The sequence below is a fragment of the Ambystoma mexicanum genome, chromosome 1q, assembly GCF_040938575.1.
Source record: "Ambystoma mexicanum isolate Mex_15411 chromosome 1q, UKY_AmexF1_1, whole genome shotgun sequence".
Lineage (NCBI taxonomy): Eukaryota > Metazoa > Chordata > Amphibia > Caudata > Ambystomatidae > Ambystoma > Ambystoma mexicanum.
The window spans coordinates 1,093,324,416-1,093,340,977 of NC_090922.1; the positions used below are offsets into that span (position 1 = coordinate 1,093,324,416).

A 16,562-nucleotide genomic window follows, 5' to 3' on the forward strand; every position below is an offset into this window, starting at 1 on the left:
CTGGCTTTTGAAGTTAAAATCACTGAGCAGTTGGTGGTTTTGATAATTAACATACATGTTCCTCCTAATGGTGAATCCATGGATTTATTGCAGATGCCCATTTATGGGCTAATAATCAGGTGGCTTATGTTCAATCAAAAAGGTGGAATAGCTTTTGGTGGGGATTTTAATATCAAGTCGTCTCGATTTATGTAATTGGCGAAAGGTGGAGTCATGGCTACTTTTGGTATGGGAATGTTAAGAAAGAGTGAGGGTATAAGAGCTAAATCCTGGGTAGAATTTTGACATGACATGGAATTAGATATATTGAATTGGGTTGGGAAGGGTGATGTTCCCATGGTAAAAATATGGAGACCAGGTGAACAGAGCTCTACTACCGATTTAATATATCATCATCTGGTGTTGCGCATGAGTTGATAGAGAGCTTGGTTGTAAGTTTTAATGATTATAGCGACCATACTATTGTAGCCATTCATCTGAGAATAGACACACATTATGCTAAGCCCAGGGATAAGGCGGGTGAAATAAGGATGAAAAGGGCACAGAAGAGAGTGGGCTGGTCAGACCGAAATCTGAAGGTGATCTCGAATTACAAGTCATTAGTAACAGATGAGTTTAAGAATCTAATTTCTCCAAATGAGATCGATTTAGAGTAACAGACCAATTGCTGCCCATAGGCAAAAGTAATTTTACAAAATATAATAAAACTTATCACCATCTATATGATAGGAACATTCATATGGAAAAGAGCAAAGTATGACAGAATGTGCAGAGTATAAATAACAATGTGAAGGATCCTTTGGTAAAACTAAGTGATATAAAAAGGCCTACAAATATGTAATTGGGTACGTCTGTATAATGTTTGAGGACAATGTGAATTGGCAAACCATGTATGACATTTTGAATAAGGGAAACGCTACAAATCTGTGGTTCTCATTCAATGCGATTGATGAATGGGATTGTATTACCCACTAATGAGTGAAATAAGTGATGCTAAATGGTGTGTATTTATTGCAGACAAATTTAAAGCAACAGATATTCCAAAGAGGATTGGTGTAGTAGCGCCCAGCCATTTTGATTGGACCATCACTAGGTTAAAATCATTGAGAGTCCCTGGTTCGATGGTATTTCCAATGCTGTATTTAAAGCCAATCACATAATTTGGCTGATATTCTATTTAACAAAGTTTTTGAGCAAAAAGTAATTCCGGGTTCTTGGCCAGTTTCGCATATCATTCTCATGCACACACAAAATAAAGTTTGCCCCGAAAATTATAGTTTACTAGCTCTTCTTGATGGGGATATGTTAAATGGCAGTCGGGACACAGTTTAACTAAAATCGCTTTTATTTCTTTGTTACAGGCTGGCAAAACTCAATCACTTACAGGATTCTTCCTGACGTCCGTGGTTGTTAAGTGTGAGGTAGCAGACTTGCCTGTACTGCTGCTTCCCCACCTTGTCTCGGTTCGAATCACAAAAAGCAAAACAATGTAAAAGCCTTCTGGTTTCCCAATACATGGCTCTCTCTCTCTGTCCGATATTCCGCTGACAATTCGTTCTGTTGCTTGTCACCGTTGCGTTAGACAAAACAAAATAGAGTAATGAGTCCCGTTCGCTGCTCTCACATTCCGTTCAAAAGGATGGCTGGTCGCGAATACGGGCACCTTCTCGGACGGCTGCTCCCCGACCTAATATGCCCACTCGTAACCTGCAGCATCCTCGATCCATTCACTGCTCTGCAAGCAAAAGGTGGAAAAGAGAACAACCGGTCCCTCCTTAGTCCGAGTTTTGTTCCTCCTCTTTTCCCTCCCCTCCCCATTTCAGGTGCTTATTGTTTATTAATTGATCGCAGCGAGTCCTCCCGCCTTTGGGCCTCCATGTTCCCTCATCCCCTTGTTCACCTCCCAGTGCTCCCCTCTGTGCTCTCACTAGTTCCAGTGCACAATCTTTCCTGGAATAAGGTAATAGTCGTTTTTATGCGGGTTGGATTTTCGGGCTTGTACTTTCCCTATTGCGGTATGCTTCACGGCATGGGGCTTTCTGGGTTTTGAAGTCCGGTACCCATTTGCCATTGGTTCGCTAAAGCTGTGTAAACCCTCTTGGTCTTGATGCTCCCCAGTCCGTATGGTTGGCTCTGATTGCCTTCTACCGTTCTTGGATGACTTGTCTTCGCTTTTTGATGCTTCCCAGGGTCTCACACAGTTATTTAGGGCCAGCGCTGGATTCGTTTCGTTTACCCGAGTCTGGGTTTTCTTTTCCACAGCCAGCTCTGCCGTTTCCTTGCGGTTCAACTGGGTCATGTTGTTTTCATCTGTTTCAACTCCTGTTGGTCCATCCTCACAGGATAGTAAATATTTTTCTTCATGGGTGTTAAAGGAATTGAATTTGTGGGTTAATTAGAACCTGATTTTGCATAATCTGCAAGTGGGATTTAGGAAGGGCTTGTTCACTATTTGTAACATCTTGATTGTAAAACTCCCTGATTGTTCAGACAAGAGTATTGTTCAGACTAGAGTGGAATAGCCCTCCTTTGAAGATCTTATTCTATTTTGCTGCAGTATTGAGTTAGATCAATAGTTAAATTATAGGAGAAGCTAATGGTCCGTGAATGCCTGACCATAGTATCTATTAATGGTCTGCCAACTATTGCATAAAAATACGATGGGGCGTGTTAGATTAAACGGCTTTGGTGATCTGTCTTCATGTAGTCCAATAGGACTGGGGTAAAGCAAGATTGTGCTTCCCCATTCCTATTTGATCTGTTGTCGTCAGATATTGGAAAGTCCCTTGAAGGTGTGAATAATTTTCCACCAAAATTAGTATCATGGCGAGTCCTGTGGCTTGCCTATGCTGATGACCTAGTGGTCTTTTATACCATGTATGTTGGGATATCTCAGTGCGCAGGCAATTTTAGAGTATGCAAGTGAGAATGGCCTGACTGTAAACCTCAGTAAATCAAAATGTCTTTTGGTAAAAGGACGGATACCAGAGAGTATTTTGAGCAATTAGGGTAAGTTGGAAAACGTCACGCAATAGTGTTACCTGGGCTATGACATTACAACAGAATAGAGGGAAAGGTATGTATTTACAAAAAGGAAAATAAAAGCAACTTCCCTGGTGATGGCCACTAGAAACTTAGTAAAAAAACGGCAGGGTACAGCCTGATTGGTCTTATCAGAGTAGATCACCAGAAATTAATATCAGCCATAATTTACGCTTTAGAAGCCTCTTACAATAGCTGTGATGAATGGGTAGATAAAGTGGAGGGGGACTAATCTGGCGTTGCTTATTAGGTCCATCTAATGCTACACCAGTGCAAGTCATTTGCATTGAATTTGGCTTAAAGTTGATGGCGACTTTTATTTATTTTTTATTTATTTCAATTGATTTTGATTAAGATCAAGGCTGTCTTTATATTAAAATTGCTTGTGGGTAAAGGGCACCATTCTAGACTTGCTTAGAAGTGAACTGCTTAATAAAAGATCTAGAAGTTTGGCTATATTTCAGGAAAGTAGTGAAAGCTTTTTTGAGTTGATCGCTTGGGTGCTGCTGAACTGTTCTATTGCATAGTTTTAAGCGTATAGCTGAATAATGGGACTGCGTTTTAAATCATGAACATGTTGCCTGGCTGAAGTCACTAAGCACCTTTTTGTGTATGTTCTTCCCATTAAAAAAATGATATATATTTTATTTTCCCTCCCCGGCTGTAAGAAGGGCGTTCATACTATTAAGACTGAATAATTTGAAAGTCTTGGAGATCACAGGTGGTTGGGAGGGGATATCTCTAGAGAAAAGTACTTGGATTGTGCCACAGGGTAGATCAAGTGGAAACTGCACTTCATGCTAAATTATGTGGCCTCTGTATCAGATGTATTATAAATATCATGTAAATGATCTGAATGGCATTAGAAATAGTGTTTTGGTCCAGATATGTCCCTGGGCAGAGTTTGTCACGTACGCTGGCTGTAACAAAACTATGAAAAAGTCTGAATTCCCTCAATGCAGTAACTGTTGCATTAGGTATGTGATGAGTTATATATTCATTTTTCAGGGTATTGTGATGCTGTATTATGTGATCTGAGATGTGATTCTTAGGCTTGATTTTGTTGGATTTGTTGCTTTTATTATGATGAATTGTTATGTTTGTAACATCACTAAGTTAAAACCATTGAGAGCCCCTGGCCCGATGGTATTGCCAATGCTGTATTTAAAGCCAATCACATAATTTGGCTGATATGTTATTCCATTTATTATCTACCACGGCTAAACTGTGTGAGAAATCCGAGAAGCCATGGACGAAGGAGAAGAGTGCCAAACAGCCCAAGTAGGCCTAATCGGCACAGGATAAGACTTTGTCGACGATAGAGTTGGTGGCGGCTGCTATCACAACGGCTAAGGGAGCGGACCCTGTGAAGGTGGCCCCCGCAGCTCAGACGGTATCTCTGCCCCCAAGGCGTGACACATCCGCAGTGACTTTGGCAAAGTCTGCTGGCACGCCGGAAGGGAGTAAACCGGCTCAGGCCCCGTTTCAAGCCCCGCAGGGGAGAAAAAATGAGGGCGAGAAGGCCCCGAAACAGCCCTCCCATACCGTGGCCCAAGCCGTGGAGATCTCTTCCATGGACGATGAGGGCCAGGAGTCCTTGCACACGGTCCATGAGGATGTGGAAGAGGACAGTGACGATGGCGCGGGACCTAGTGTTCCGATTCCACCAGCTCAGCCGAGGGATGTGTCTCTGGACCGTCTGTCGAACCTTCACAACTTGGTATCAGAGATCCAGAAGAGGATGCCCCCGGTTCTGGTGGTCGCCCAGACCCCCATTCAGCCTCCAACGAAGAAGAGGAAGCGTTACCCATCGCCCCCATTTCAGCCTCTCCATCCGCGTCTGGCCCCTTCTCCCCCACCCAGCCCAGACACTGAGACGGATACGGCGACGACTATGGACGACAATGATTTTGTCACTGCATTTGGATCCGCCGCCTAGGGTGTCGCCACTGGACGAGGTGGGTTTGTTCCACTCCATGATCGCCAGAGCCTCCAAGCTATTCCAGCTTGTGCCCAAAGAAACCAGGAAGGAGGGTGTCTTGTACCAGAGGCACAAGGCCAAGAGGAAAGACTATCATGGCGGTGCCCCTTCTGAACGAAATGTGGGAAGAGGGCCTGGCCCTCATGCAGAACCCTTGCACGGCTCCAGCCAAATGGTATGGCTGGAGAAGTATTGAGTGCCAGAATCCGCACACACGTGCCTGAGGTTGCAACCATCGCCAGATTGGCTGGTATTGGCAGCCATGAGCAACCGGTCGGCTAACCCGTAGTCTTCAGTCCCTCTGGGCAGCAAGGGGAAGAATATGGACACCATGGGAAGGAAGGTGATTTGCACTGCTGCGTCAACTATCAAGGCGGCCTATGCACTGGCGATCCTAGCCAGGTGTGACCGGGAGCTGTGGTACAAGCTGGGGCCTATTCTGGAGTTCCTCTACCCGACGATAAGAGGATGGAGGCAATCGCTCTTTTGCAGGAGGGGGGGGCATAGCATCTGATCACGCCATTACAGTGGTGTTGGACTTCGCCGGCACAGGGTTCCCACAGATAGGTAACGGTGTCTGCCTTCGTTGACAAGGCTGGATGTAGGCCACACATTTCTGGCAGGAGGTCCAGGGGAAGGTGTTGGACATGCCCTTCGACAGAGAACTTGTTTGGCAAAGTCGTCGAGTCCCTCCAGGCCATCATGGCGGATACAGAGATGGCCCGCTCCCTGGGCACTCTGCAGCAGCATCGCTCTTCTTTTCGCTCCCCCAGGGGAAAGTCGAGCTGGTCTGTCAAAGGTTTCTCCTCTTCTTAGCGTCAGCCCTCCAGATCCACAACTCAGGAAGCCTACAGAGGCTATTCCCAGGCCTTCGGTAGCAGAGGATAGCGTAGTCGTCGCCCGCAGGGCAGGACTCTGACTTTGAAACAGGCCTGAACTGGCCGAGATGTCAGGCTCCACATGTGCACCCCGGTGGGAGGCCAGCTAACGAAGTTTGATAGCGTGTGGAAGATCATCACCACCGACAGATGGGTGCTGGACCCACTCGCCCATGGGCACACCCTGGTGTAACAAATCAGGTGTCCACGGATCCATCAGACTACCCAGTCAGGAACACACATCCCTCAGCTCCTGGCTGGCCATGCTGTGAAAAGGGGGGCTAGAGCTAGTTCCCCAACAGCTCCGGGGCTCCACAGTCCATTCCAGATACTTTCTGGTCAGAGAGAAGACAGGGGGCTGGAGGCCCATCCTAGACCTGTGACGTCTCAACAAATACTTGAAGTCCCAAAAGTTCAGGATGGTGAGGTTGCAACTGGAGGAAGGAGACTTCTTGACATCGCTGGACCTGGAGGACGCCTATTTCCACGTCCCCATTCACAAGAAACACCCAATGTTTCTGCGTTTCGTGGTACAGGGCCAGCACTAAGAGTTCAAGGCTCTGTCTTTTGGATTGAAGTCATCCCCCAGAGTGTTCACGAAATGCCTGGCACAAGTGGTGTCCCATCTACACCTATGGGGCATACACGTATACCCTTCCCTCAACGGGAGTTGGCCATCGGGGACACGTAGGCGACCGTCCAACTACTGACTGATCTAGGATTCTCCATCAACTATCCAAAGTCCTGCTTAACACCATCGCAGAACGCGCTGCTCCTTGGAGAAGGACTCAATACTAGTGTCCTACCTGGCCGTCACCCTCGGAGGAGAGGGGTGCGGCCATTCAAGGGAAGGTGCAGCGGCTGTTGTCAATGAAGGCAGCCACAGTGCGGACCATTAAGTTGTTGCTCTGCATGATGTCGTCCTGCATCTACCTCATCCGACTCTGCAGGTTGCACATGCGACCCTTTCAGGAGTTCCTGGAAGCTCGCTGGATACAGGTGTCTGGAAGCTTTACGTGCAAGATCCCGCTCGACGAGGAGTTCTGTTGGGTGATAGTGTGGTGGGGCATCCGCTCCAACATCACCAGGGGTTTCAAAAACCTCCATACCTGGAGACGGTCACCACGGACACTTCGCTAGAAGGCTGGGGAGCCCACACCATACATCCACACGCCAGAGGAGAATGATCTCCATATCAACATCCTGGAGCCTACGGGCAGTGTTCAGGGTCCTCAAGTAGTTTCTTCCGTTTCTGAAAGGCAAGGTGGTGAAGATCTTCTACATCAGGAAACAGGGGGGCACTCGATCCCCAGCGCTCTCCAACAAAGCGCAGTACTTGTGGCTCTGGGCCATCAGACAAGATGTTCCTCATCACTCTTCACTCTTCACCTGGCGGGAATCAAGAACACCATTGCAGACTCAAGCTCCTGCCATGAGTGGGAACTTCGGCAGGACCAAGTGGACCGCATCTTCAAGTGTGGCAGGCCCCAGATCGAACTGTTTGATGGCGGCGAACTCCAAATGCCAGAAGTTTGCCAGCGCATTCCAACAACCGAGGAGCCTGGGGAACGTGTTCTCCTTTCCGAGAGAAGGGATGTTTCTGTACATGTTTCCTCCATTGCCTCTCCTGCTACGTGTCATCAACACACTCAGACAGTGCCAATGTAGGATGATATTCATCTCTCTGGCGTGGTTCAAGCAGATTTGGTATGCAGACCTTCTCAGCCTGTCGGCGTCGCCTCTGGTCAAGCTGCCAGTGGTTCAGGATCTTCTCACCAGAGAAGGAGGCGCAATCCTTCATGACCCAGGATTGTTGAACCGGAGGGCTTGGCTCCTGCAGCCGTAGAGTTTGGAGGATATCAGTTGCCTGTGGACTGCATGGAGGTCCTCGTCTAGGCCAGGGCGTCTTCGACTTTGAAGTGCTACGGGCACAAGTGAAAGCATTTTGCTACGTGGTGCCGGTCTCAGAAGATTACCCCTCTGAGGGTCATGGCCCCGCAGATTCTTCCATAGTTGCTGTCTTTGGCCAAGGCTGGGCTGGTGCTCCCCTCTATCAAGGTACATTTGGCGGCTATCTCCCGCTACACCAGGTCTCCAGGAAGATCTTCACTTTGGTCCCATCGACTAGTCAAGGAGTTCCTCAAAGGATTTTTTCGAACTTTCCCGCTGGTGAAGGCTCCTGCCCCGGTGTGGGAACTCAATGTGGTGCTGACGAGGCTCATGGGGGCCCCGTTCGTGCCTATGCATCAGGCCCCTCTGAAGTTCCTCTTGTGGAAAACGGCTTTCCTTGTGGCCATCAGCTCTGCCAGGAGGGTAGGTGAGATTCAGGCCCTATGCTGCAAGCAATCATACCTGAATTTCCACAAATCGAGGGTGGTGCTGCGGATGCACCCCTCTTTCATGCCTGAGGTCCCATTGGAATTCCATATTAACAAGCTTTTGGTGTTGCCTGTTTTTTTCCTGATGCCTTTGTCACCGACTTGCACTCGCTGGACGTTGCTCGTGCCTTGAAATTCTATGTGACACGCACAAATAGTTTTCGGAAGACTTCACAACTGTTTGTGAACTTTGGTCCTGTGTACCATGGGAAGGCCTTGTCCAAGGCCTCCATTTCAAGGTGGCTCTCTGGCTGCATCTCGCACTCTCATCGGTTGGTAAACCGACCGCTGCCGGCCGTCCAAGAGCCTACTCCACCAGAGCGATTGCTGCGACGACGGCGTTCCTGTCTGGTGTGCCCCTGCTAAACATCTACAGGGCAGCTACGTTGAGGTCCACGCACACCTTCACAACAGGGATTCCAGGGAGGAGTACAGAGTCGGCCAAGCAGTGCTATGCAACCTGCTCGCTTGAGGTGAGTCTCTTCCAGAGGTAAGAGTTAATTGCTTCTGTTGAGCCTTGCCACCTCCTGTGGTTGTGTAATGTTGTACTGCTATGTAAATGTTATTCATGAGCATGTGAATCCATGCCAGACCCCATGCTGGAGAAGGAACAAGTTACTTACCTGTAATTATTGTTCTCCAGCATGGGTGTGGCATGGATTCACATGCGAACCCTCCCTCTGACCACTCTGCGGCTCGTCTTGGTCATACATATTTACCAAATACAAAGATGACTCCCGGAGAAGGGGGATAGGGTGGAGAGGGCTGTCATTTGGTGGGGGCCGTATGACCCAGACGACAGTGATTGGTTTAAAGGTGAAATACTGTTTGTAAGTGAAAGTGAAACTTTTTTCTTTTACTGAGGATTCCCAGACTTACGACTGGGAATATTCCGAGGATTCCTAGCCTGACAGGGAATATTCATGAGCATGTGAATCCATGCCAGACCCATACTGGAGAAAAATAGTTACAGGTAAGTAACTTGTTCCTTTTTGAATCTGAAAACGAATAACATAGGCTATTTAAAAGATAACTGGTCAACGGGTATTGAACATTTGCATTTTCTACAATATTTCCTTATACTTGTAAGAAAAACGAATAGTTTGGCTTTGTCAAGGGTTTATTATTTTAAATAAGTGCTGTATGGAAATCTTTCTTCAAGTATGACCAGGCAGATATGTTTTAAGTAGTCTCAACCTTCAATCTTTGTTTCTGTGAGGCGTTTATTCTGTAGTTGTGCTATGCACCGCACACTTTTAAGGAACCTGTATACGTATTGAAATCGCAGCATTTTTATCATGTCTTTCTTTTCTGTTTATTGAGGTTTGACATATAGGTCACACAAAAGCCAAGCCCTTATGCAATGTAAGTTCATCTCAATACAAACAAAATTAAAGATAACCTTGGAGTTTGGCTGAATGGCCTTGTATTCGTGGAGGTGGGTGGCTTGGGTTAAAGAGAACCTTTATGGAGCAAGAGACAAACTTTCTATAAATCCAAGGCCAAAAAAAAGCATTAAATAGAAATATGCCACTTGTAGCATCCTCAAGATCCTGTCTGGGGGGCAGTTGATTAACTACAATGTATAGAGTTCCCCTCTTGGTGGCTTCTCCAGTGCGTAGCTCCATCTGTTTCCACCTCCACCTCCACCCCACAGCTCCACGGGTCACATATCGGCTCCTCTCTCCCTGATGTGTGCCGCAGTTATGATGTGAATCACTGGGAGCACCATCTCCCGCCTGGATGATTGCTGCACCAAGGACTGAGATGCACCGTCCCTCTGCTCCAGCCCGGAGGTTCAGGCGCAGATCTCATGGCAGCCGGAACAGCAGCTCTACAGTTGCCCACGCCAGCTTTCTCCTCACCGGCGATAGAGTGGACCACATGTCCTCTCCCCTTACTCGATCAAGTTTTGGTCGCGGATTGGAGATGTTAATGATAAACGAGGTACTCTTGCTCAGAGCTTCAAAAGAGTGCGGCCACCTTAGTTGGCCGCCGAACTGTGCCCCCTATTACGTTTCTTTTGAATTGTCTGTATTTGTACTATGCACCACGCTCTTCTAAGGACTGTGTTTACATATTGAAACTTAGAGCTATTCAATTGGGTCTTGTACTTTCAGTGTTAGGTAAGACTGAGATGAGATGGCCAAAATCGTGTCTTTTAATGGATTTGCTGATCCTCATGTATGATGCATTTTAAAGGATTCGTGTGTACTTTAACTTGTTAATGTACAATGCTTCATCTGTTGTTTTGGTGTTAGTTTGGGTGAGGCTTTGTCAAATTTTAGAAAATTTAATTCTTATGCATTCGATAACTTTACCTAGGTGTGCTTTTAACATGTTTTTTTTTTTTAGTAATGCTCATGGCATCATATGAAATATGCTTTTCTTTCATGTAATGGCCCCATGGAAAGTAATTTGGAATTAAACTATGATCCACTGAAATTCAAATGACGGGCAAACGGAACAGAAAAACTACCCATCCTTGATAGAAGACACAATGTAGTTTATTATGGGCAACCTTAATCTTTGATTTTTTTTAGAGAAAAATTCAAGCTGTTGAATTTATATTTTTTACAAATATGTCTTTTCTAACTGTACTTAGGATGTATTTGAGATGCAGTTCGCAAAAATTCCTGATGAGGCTTTCCAATGTAAGCCCCTGTTTGCTCCGGCAAGGATTAGCAGACAATCATCCTCTACTGAGAGCAGCAAATCCACTTCTTCAGTTGAGAGCTCATCAGAAGATTCAGAAGAGGAGAGGGCCAAACACCTTGCAAAGTTGCAAGCACAAGTGAGCAGTAGCTTTTCTAAAGATTTTATGAAATGTATGCAGTGTTGAACTTTTTATAAGAAACTAAAGGGCGAGTTCAGTAATTGTACTTTCATCCAGTGCCTAAAGATATTCGAGAGCCAAGTCACTGAATGGGTGATTACTTCCTGTAAGCATGTAATTATAAGAACACAATCTAGGATCACGAATAATGCCTAAACACTGTACTGTGTTGAATACAGCTACAACTTATTTTCATATAGAAAATATTGTGTTATGATTCCTTTCAGAAATGTGTTCCATGGGAAGGAAAAGAATGATAGAATGGAAGAATTTCATGCTGAGTGGTATTCCCTACTGTTTAAATGGGGGCTGGAGGAAAGGAACCAAGCAGACCTATCTAATGGGTGAACCGAATGGTACGGGGAAGAGTAGGATGAGGAGGGGAGCCGATAAGGGCTATATACAGACACTGAGACCTTCGGAGCTGAGACATTGTCAAAGTTTACTTGCACCATTAAACAAAAGATGAGTTAGATGAGGGGTTGGGAGTGGTGAGAAGGGAAAGGCTGGACAATGAGGGGAGGGCCCATAGGGACCACTACACACAATTAAGACTACAGGTGGCAATACACGTTTTACCTTTAGTACAAGCCTGTACTACCAAGTTATAGTGGTAGCAGTAGCAGAGCAGCCAGGCTTATCTCAAGAGCATATGAGCTGTAGCAGAGATTACACAAAGGGACCACAATTACTGTGACTCAAGCAAACACTGACTCAAGGTTTCAGGTAAAAAATATAAGTACATTTATTTTTAAACCATCAGTTATAAACACAACACCTCTATTAAACTTTAAACAAAACCACATGTCAAATATACAACAACTAACCAATTCACTTTGTACAGTAAGTCTCAAGGTAAGTACCCTGTGTTTGAATGAACCGGTGTTATGAACAAAACATGATACCGCGGATACGGTTGCAATCCCTTTTGACAGTTCCGGTCTACTAAATCAACTCGTATCCGTGACATGAAATGCTACCGGGGCAAAAACACACTTAGCACCTGAGATACCCAGACGGAGTTGGAGGCAAAAATCACAGGCAATATTTAGGTTAGGCAAACAGTATCGAGAAACACTCAGAAACGTGAGTTCAAAAGTCAAAGGGTCGGAGCTAGGTTTAGATGAAACCGGAGGCCTGTGCCGAAGGTCACACCGTTAGACAGTTCACGATTCCGTATAGCCCAAGAATACTTGAATATTGTCAATGTCCGGAAGCAAAAGTTATAAGAAGGGAAGACAAGGATGAGCCTTGAAGATGAAGAAAAGGGGTTCACCCAGTTTCCTCGAGTGGAACACAGTACCTTATTTTCACGATGCAGCTGGAGCCCTGGCAATTGTTCCTGTTGGTTTCCCGCAGACCCACGATTCCTGGAGCTTCGTTGTGAAGGAGGACGTCTGAAGGGGGTCTGCACCACGCAGGGATGAAGCCGGCAGCAGCGACAACGAAAAGGTGTGCTCCTTAAAAACAGGAGAGGCTCAGCAGGTAGCTATCCGGACCACTACAGCAGTGTGCAGCGATTTCGACCACGGCAGAGATCGCTGGCTGAAGATAATGAGCTGGTTATCCCCACCAGGCTCAAGGGAAGAAGACTCTGGACTGGATCTTCCCTTAGTCGTCGAAGGGTAGATAGCTCAGGACTGCAGCAGGGCTTCACCGGGACGGGGTAGTTACAGCAGCTGTGGTTCTCTCCGCTTCTCTTCGGTTCCTTGTAGTTCCAGAGGCGACTCTGACTTCTAGCCCAAGAGACCTGCCTTTTATGCGCAAAACCCCCATTCACACAGCCTGGCTGTCAATCACGCAGCGGGGGGGTTGTCCAGCCGGGACAACCACCTCAGCCAATCATAGCAAAGTGCACTTTGGGTTTCCTAGGATACCCTATGCAGGGGGTGACTACACCCCTCCTTCACATTCAGCCCACCTAGACACCCAGGTGCCTTGAGGAGGGCTTCTCTGCAGAAGCCTGCCAAAAAGACGATGAACAAAGAAGGCGAACCTAGTTTGCCGCGCAAAGTAAAACACAAGAAGGACTTTAACAAAAAGAAATGGCGAATAAACCCAACCAGAGCCAAAAGAAAGACGGTTTGGTCAAGCGGGTTTATGTTCAAGGCTAATAAAATAGCCAAGAACAGTACCACGTTTATCTAATATAATCGCGGTAGAAAAGTTAGGATCGATACCACTGCCACCAGCCAAGTCTAAATGTTAAAAGAGCCAAACAATGCACAGGGAGGTACAGGCAGAAAAGGGGTACAGATTAGCCCTTTCCAGTACTCCATGTAAGATGGGGTGTACTGGGTCTGTGGTAAAAATGACTATGTAAAGTAAATGGCAACTTTACCTTTCTCTGGGGGACAGTAGTCCGCCCCAGCGAAATGGAGTCAAGGGGGAAGTCTTAAAGACAACCCTGGGTTACTACATTAAAGGTGCGGTGTAACCCATACGAGAACAGGGGCACTTGGAGTGCTGTGCTCCAGTGCCCAAGATCACACAATGAGTCAACACATAGGCCAAAACACATGTAAGAGTGGAAAAAAAGATGTACACTCTTACCAGGTGGAAAAAATAAACTCCAGAAATCCAGCCAAGCTGCTGGGGGACTCACTGGGTGAGGGAAATTAGCCCTAGAAGGAGAATTCTCCCTAGCACAACCCTCCAATAACAAGTTCTTCAAACCACTTTTTGAAATCACCACATCACAAATGTACTAGTATGAACATGTCGCACTAACCTTATAGTGCTAGGAGACCTTAATCTATGTTTTAATTCTCCCAGACCTGCCGAGATTAACTCATTGTTCAACAGTATATCTGACCTTGAGCTACACCAACTAGTCCAAGGCCCTACACATATAATGGGCAACACTCTCGATCTGATCTTTTCCAAAGAATCTCTGAGCTTTAGTGCCATCGAACCAGTGGTCTGGTCGGATCACTTCTTGATAACTTGTATATTCAAGTCCGTTAGTCCACCTTCTAAGACCCCAGCACCTAAGGCGCTGTTACACTCATGGTGCTTGGTTAATACTAAAGACCTAAGAACATTGATAACTTCTAAATGCAATTCTTCAGCACCTATATCTTTGTCATTGATGTTGCAGGTGTTTCAAGTCTCAGCCGACAATCTCGCCCCATTGAAATTGGTACAATTCTGCAGTTTGCCTTCGCAGCCATGGCTTTCAGACCAACTCAAAGCAGCTTGTCTGAAACTGAGACAGTCCGAATGCAAATGGCGCAAAAAGTACGACCCTCAACTTCGCCAGCATGGGGTCTGGCATCGATTCACATGCTCATGAATATTCTCCGTCGTCAGGCTGGGAATCCTCGGTAAAGAAAAAAACAATTTCAGTTTTGTTTCTGAACTGTATTTCTACTAGTAACCAATCACTGGTCTCTGGGTCATACTGCCCCCAGCCAATGGCTGCCCTCTACCTAGACCCCTACTCTGACAGCCATTTTCAGATTTTTACCGCACGTTCAAGTGTTGGGAGTCCTCGTGCTATAGCTGTCGAGCTTTTACTGCGTTTTGCAATTTTTCGAAGTTTACTCTAATTTTTTCGGTCAATCGAACCTCAAGCTCCACCAATTCTACTTCCGTTCAATGGGGACCCGTTTTCTGAACTTACAAGGCTCCTCAAGGGCATCTTTTTGTCACGTTTCCACTTCTCAGAGGATTCCAGGAGATCTTTGAGGCCTACCCCGCGTGGACATGGCACAGGACAAAGGAAGCATGACGCCTGTTGGATCCAAGCTGTTCAGGAGCTGCCCTGGATGCGGACTACAGAACGTCTTTATGGAGGAGGAGCACTCTCGGTGCCTCTACTGCCTTCACGATGACAAATCGCACATGGAGAATGTTAGGCAGAATCCTGTGCAGTTCGCTTAGGGAGCACTACAGAAGATTAGGACTACAGGTGAGAGCAATAAATCCCCTTTGGTATCCGTCTGTACCACAAAGATTTAGTTGGTAGCTGTGGCTGAGCAGTCAGACTTATCTCAAGAGGGAGATGAACAGTATTCAGGGTTTACACAATAGGCCTGCAGCACTATGGCACAAGGAAACACTGACCAAAGCTTTGTAGTAAAAAAGTATATATATATTTATTTTATACACTTCTAGTAAAACACATTTATCACAGTCATCAAGCAAGTTAAAATAAGTCAAAGAGAAATATACACACTCCCTAGTTAAATTGTAGACCAAGTGAACCATAGTGAAAACTGAGCAAAATGGCACAATGAAAACCACACACAAGGGATACTCTAGCAATTTCTCATGAGGGAGGGAAAGCGCAAGTTATACAGAAATATCTTCATACGTACCCTAGCAACACTGCCCATACGTTTGTGAACCAGTTTAAGCAAGGCAGTGCATCAGTATAGAAACTACTTAAATGAAAACTGAGCAAAATGGCATTTCACAAGGTTTAAAAGTGGCAAGGAAAGGGTGGTTATAAGAAGTAGGTGCACCAACACAGTTCTAGTTGAGAAGCAATCTAGAGAAGGCAGTTCTAACAAATTTAGCCAGAGTCAGTAGGCCTGTGCCAGAGTCAGTGGTACAGGGCAAGGGCCCAGGAGCAAAATGTTCTTGTAGCTGCAGTCAAGTCTTTGATTAACGATTTTGAAAAGGTGGATGCGGAAGGTGAAAGACAATGTTAAGAGAGAGGGGCGGCCAACCCAACAGGTAGGTATAGGATTTAAAACACCTTTAGCTCTACCACGAAGAAAGGGCAGCCAGGCAGAACAATGTACCTTTAAAATGAAAAGTGGCTCCTGCGGTGGTGGTTGTTCCTGGTAGTTCCTGCAGTTCGGGGGATCCAGCAGAGGAAGAGAGGCTCTCGTCATGGAGGAAGGTTCGAGTTACTGCACTACCCAGGGATGAAACCAGCCGCGGTGCTGCCCGACGAATTAAAGGTACACTCCCTTAAATCGTGGTCCGGGTGGACTGGTGCCTGGTTATCCAGCCTCCGAGTACAGGGTACTGGCGATTCGACCAGGGCAGGTCCGGGAATGCGATTGGCAAACTGGTTGGCCCCACCAGCTCAAGGGAAGAAGGCTCTTGTAGATGAAGATCTTCTCTCGTCGTGTGGAGAAAAGTGGTGAGACGCTGCAGCAGGGCTTCACCGGTGGTTGTCGTTGCAGATGTCTTTGGCTTCTCTCTTCTTCGGCTTCTTAGTTCCAATGGCGACGTCTTACTCTTCCAGTCCTCAGGACCCTGCTTTTATGCAAAAAGATCCCCATTCATACAGCCTAGCTGTCACTCACACAGTGGAGTGGTCATCTTGGCGGGAGACCCTCCAGCCTATCAAGATAGAGTGCGACATGGGTTGCTGAGGCAACCCTATCCAGGGGTCCTACTCCCCCTCCCTCACAATGGACTCACCCCAGACTCAGTGGCGCCGAAAAGAGGGCTTCTTGGCAGAAGCCCCCCAAAAGGACGAACAAAGG

General features: G+C 46.4%; 1 protein-coding gene across 1 annotated transcript in view; it reads left to right on the forward strand.

Moving 5' to 3' along the window:
* Window positions 1–16,562, forward strand: part of LOC138541759 (bromodomain testis-specific protein-like) — a 2,079,689-nt gene that overhangs the window by 1,591,130 nt on the left and 471,997 nt on the right. The window contains exon 8 of the mRNA XM_069641783.1: window positions 10,885–11,073. Within this exon, the coding sequence (XP_069497884.1) occupies window positions 10,885–11,073 (189 nt within the window). The remainder of the gene's footprint in view (window positions 1–10,884; window positions 11,074–16,562) is intronic.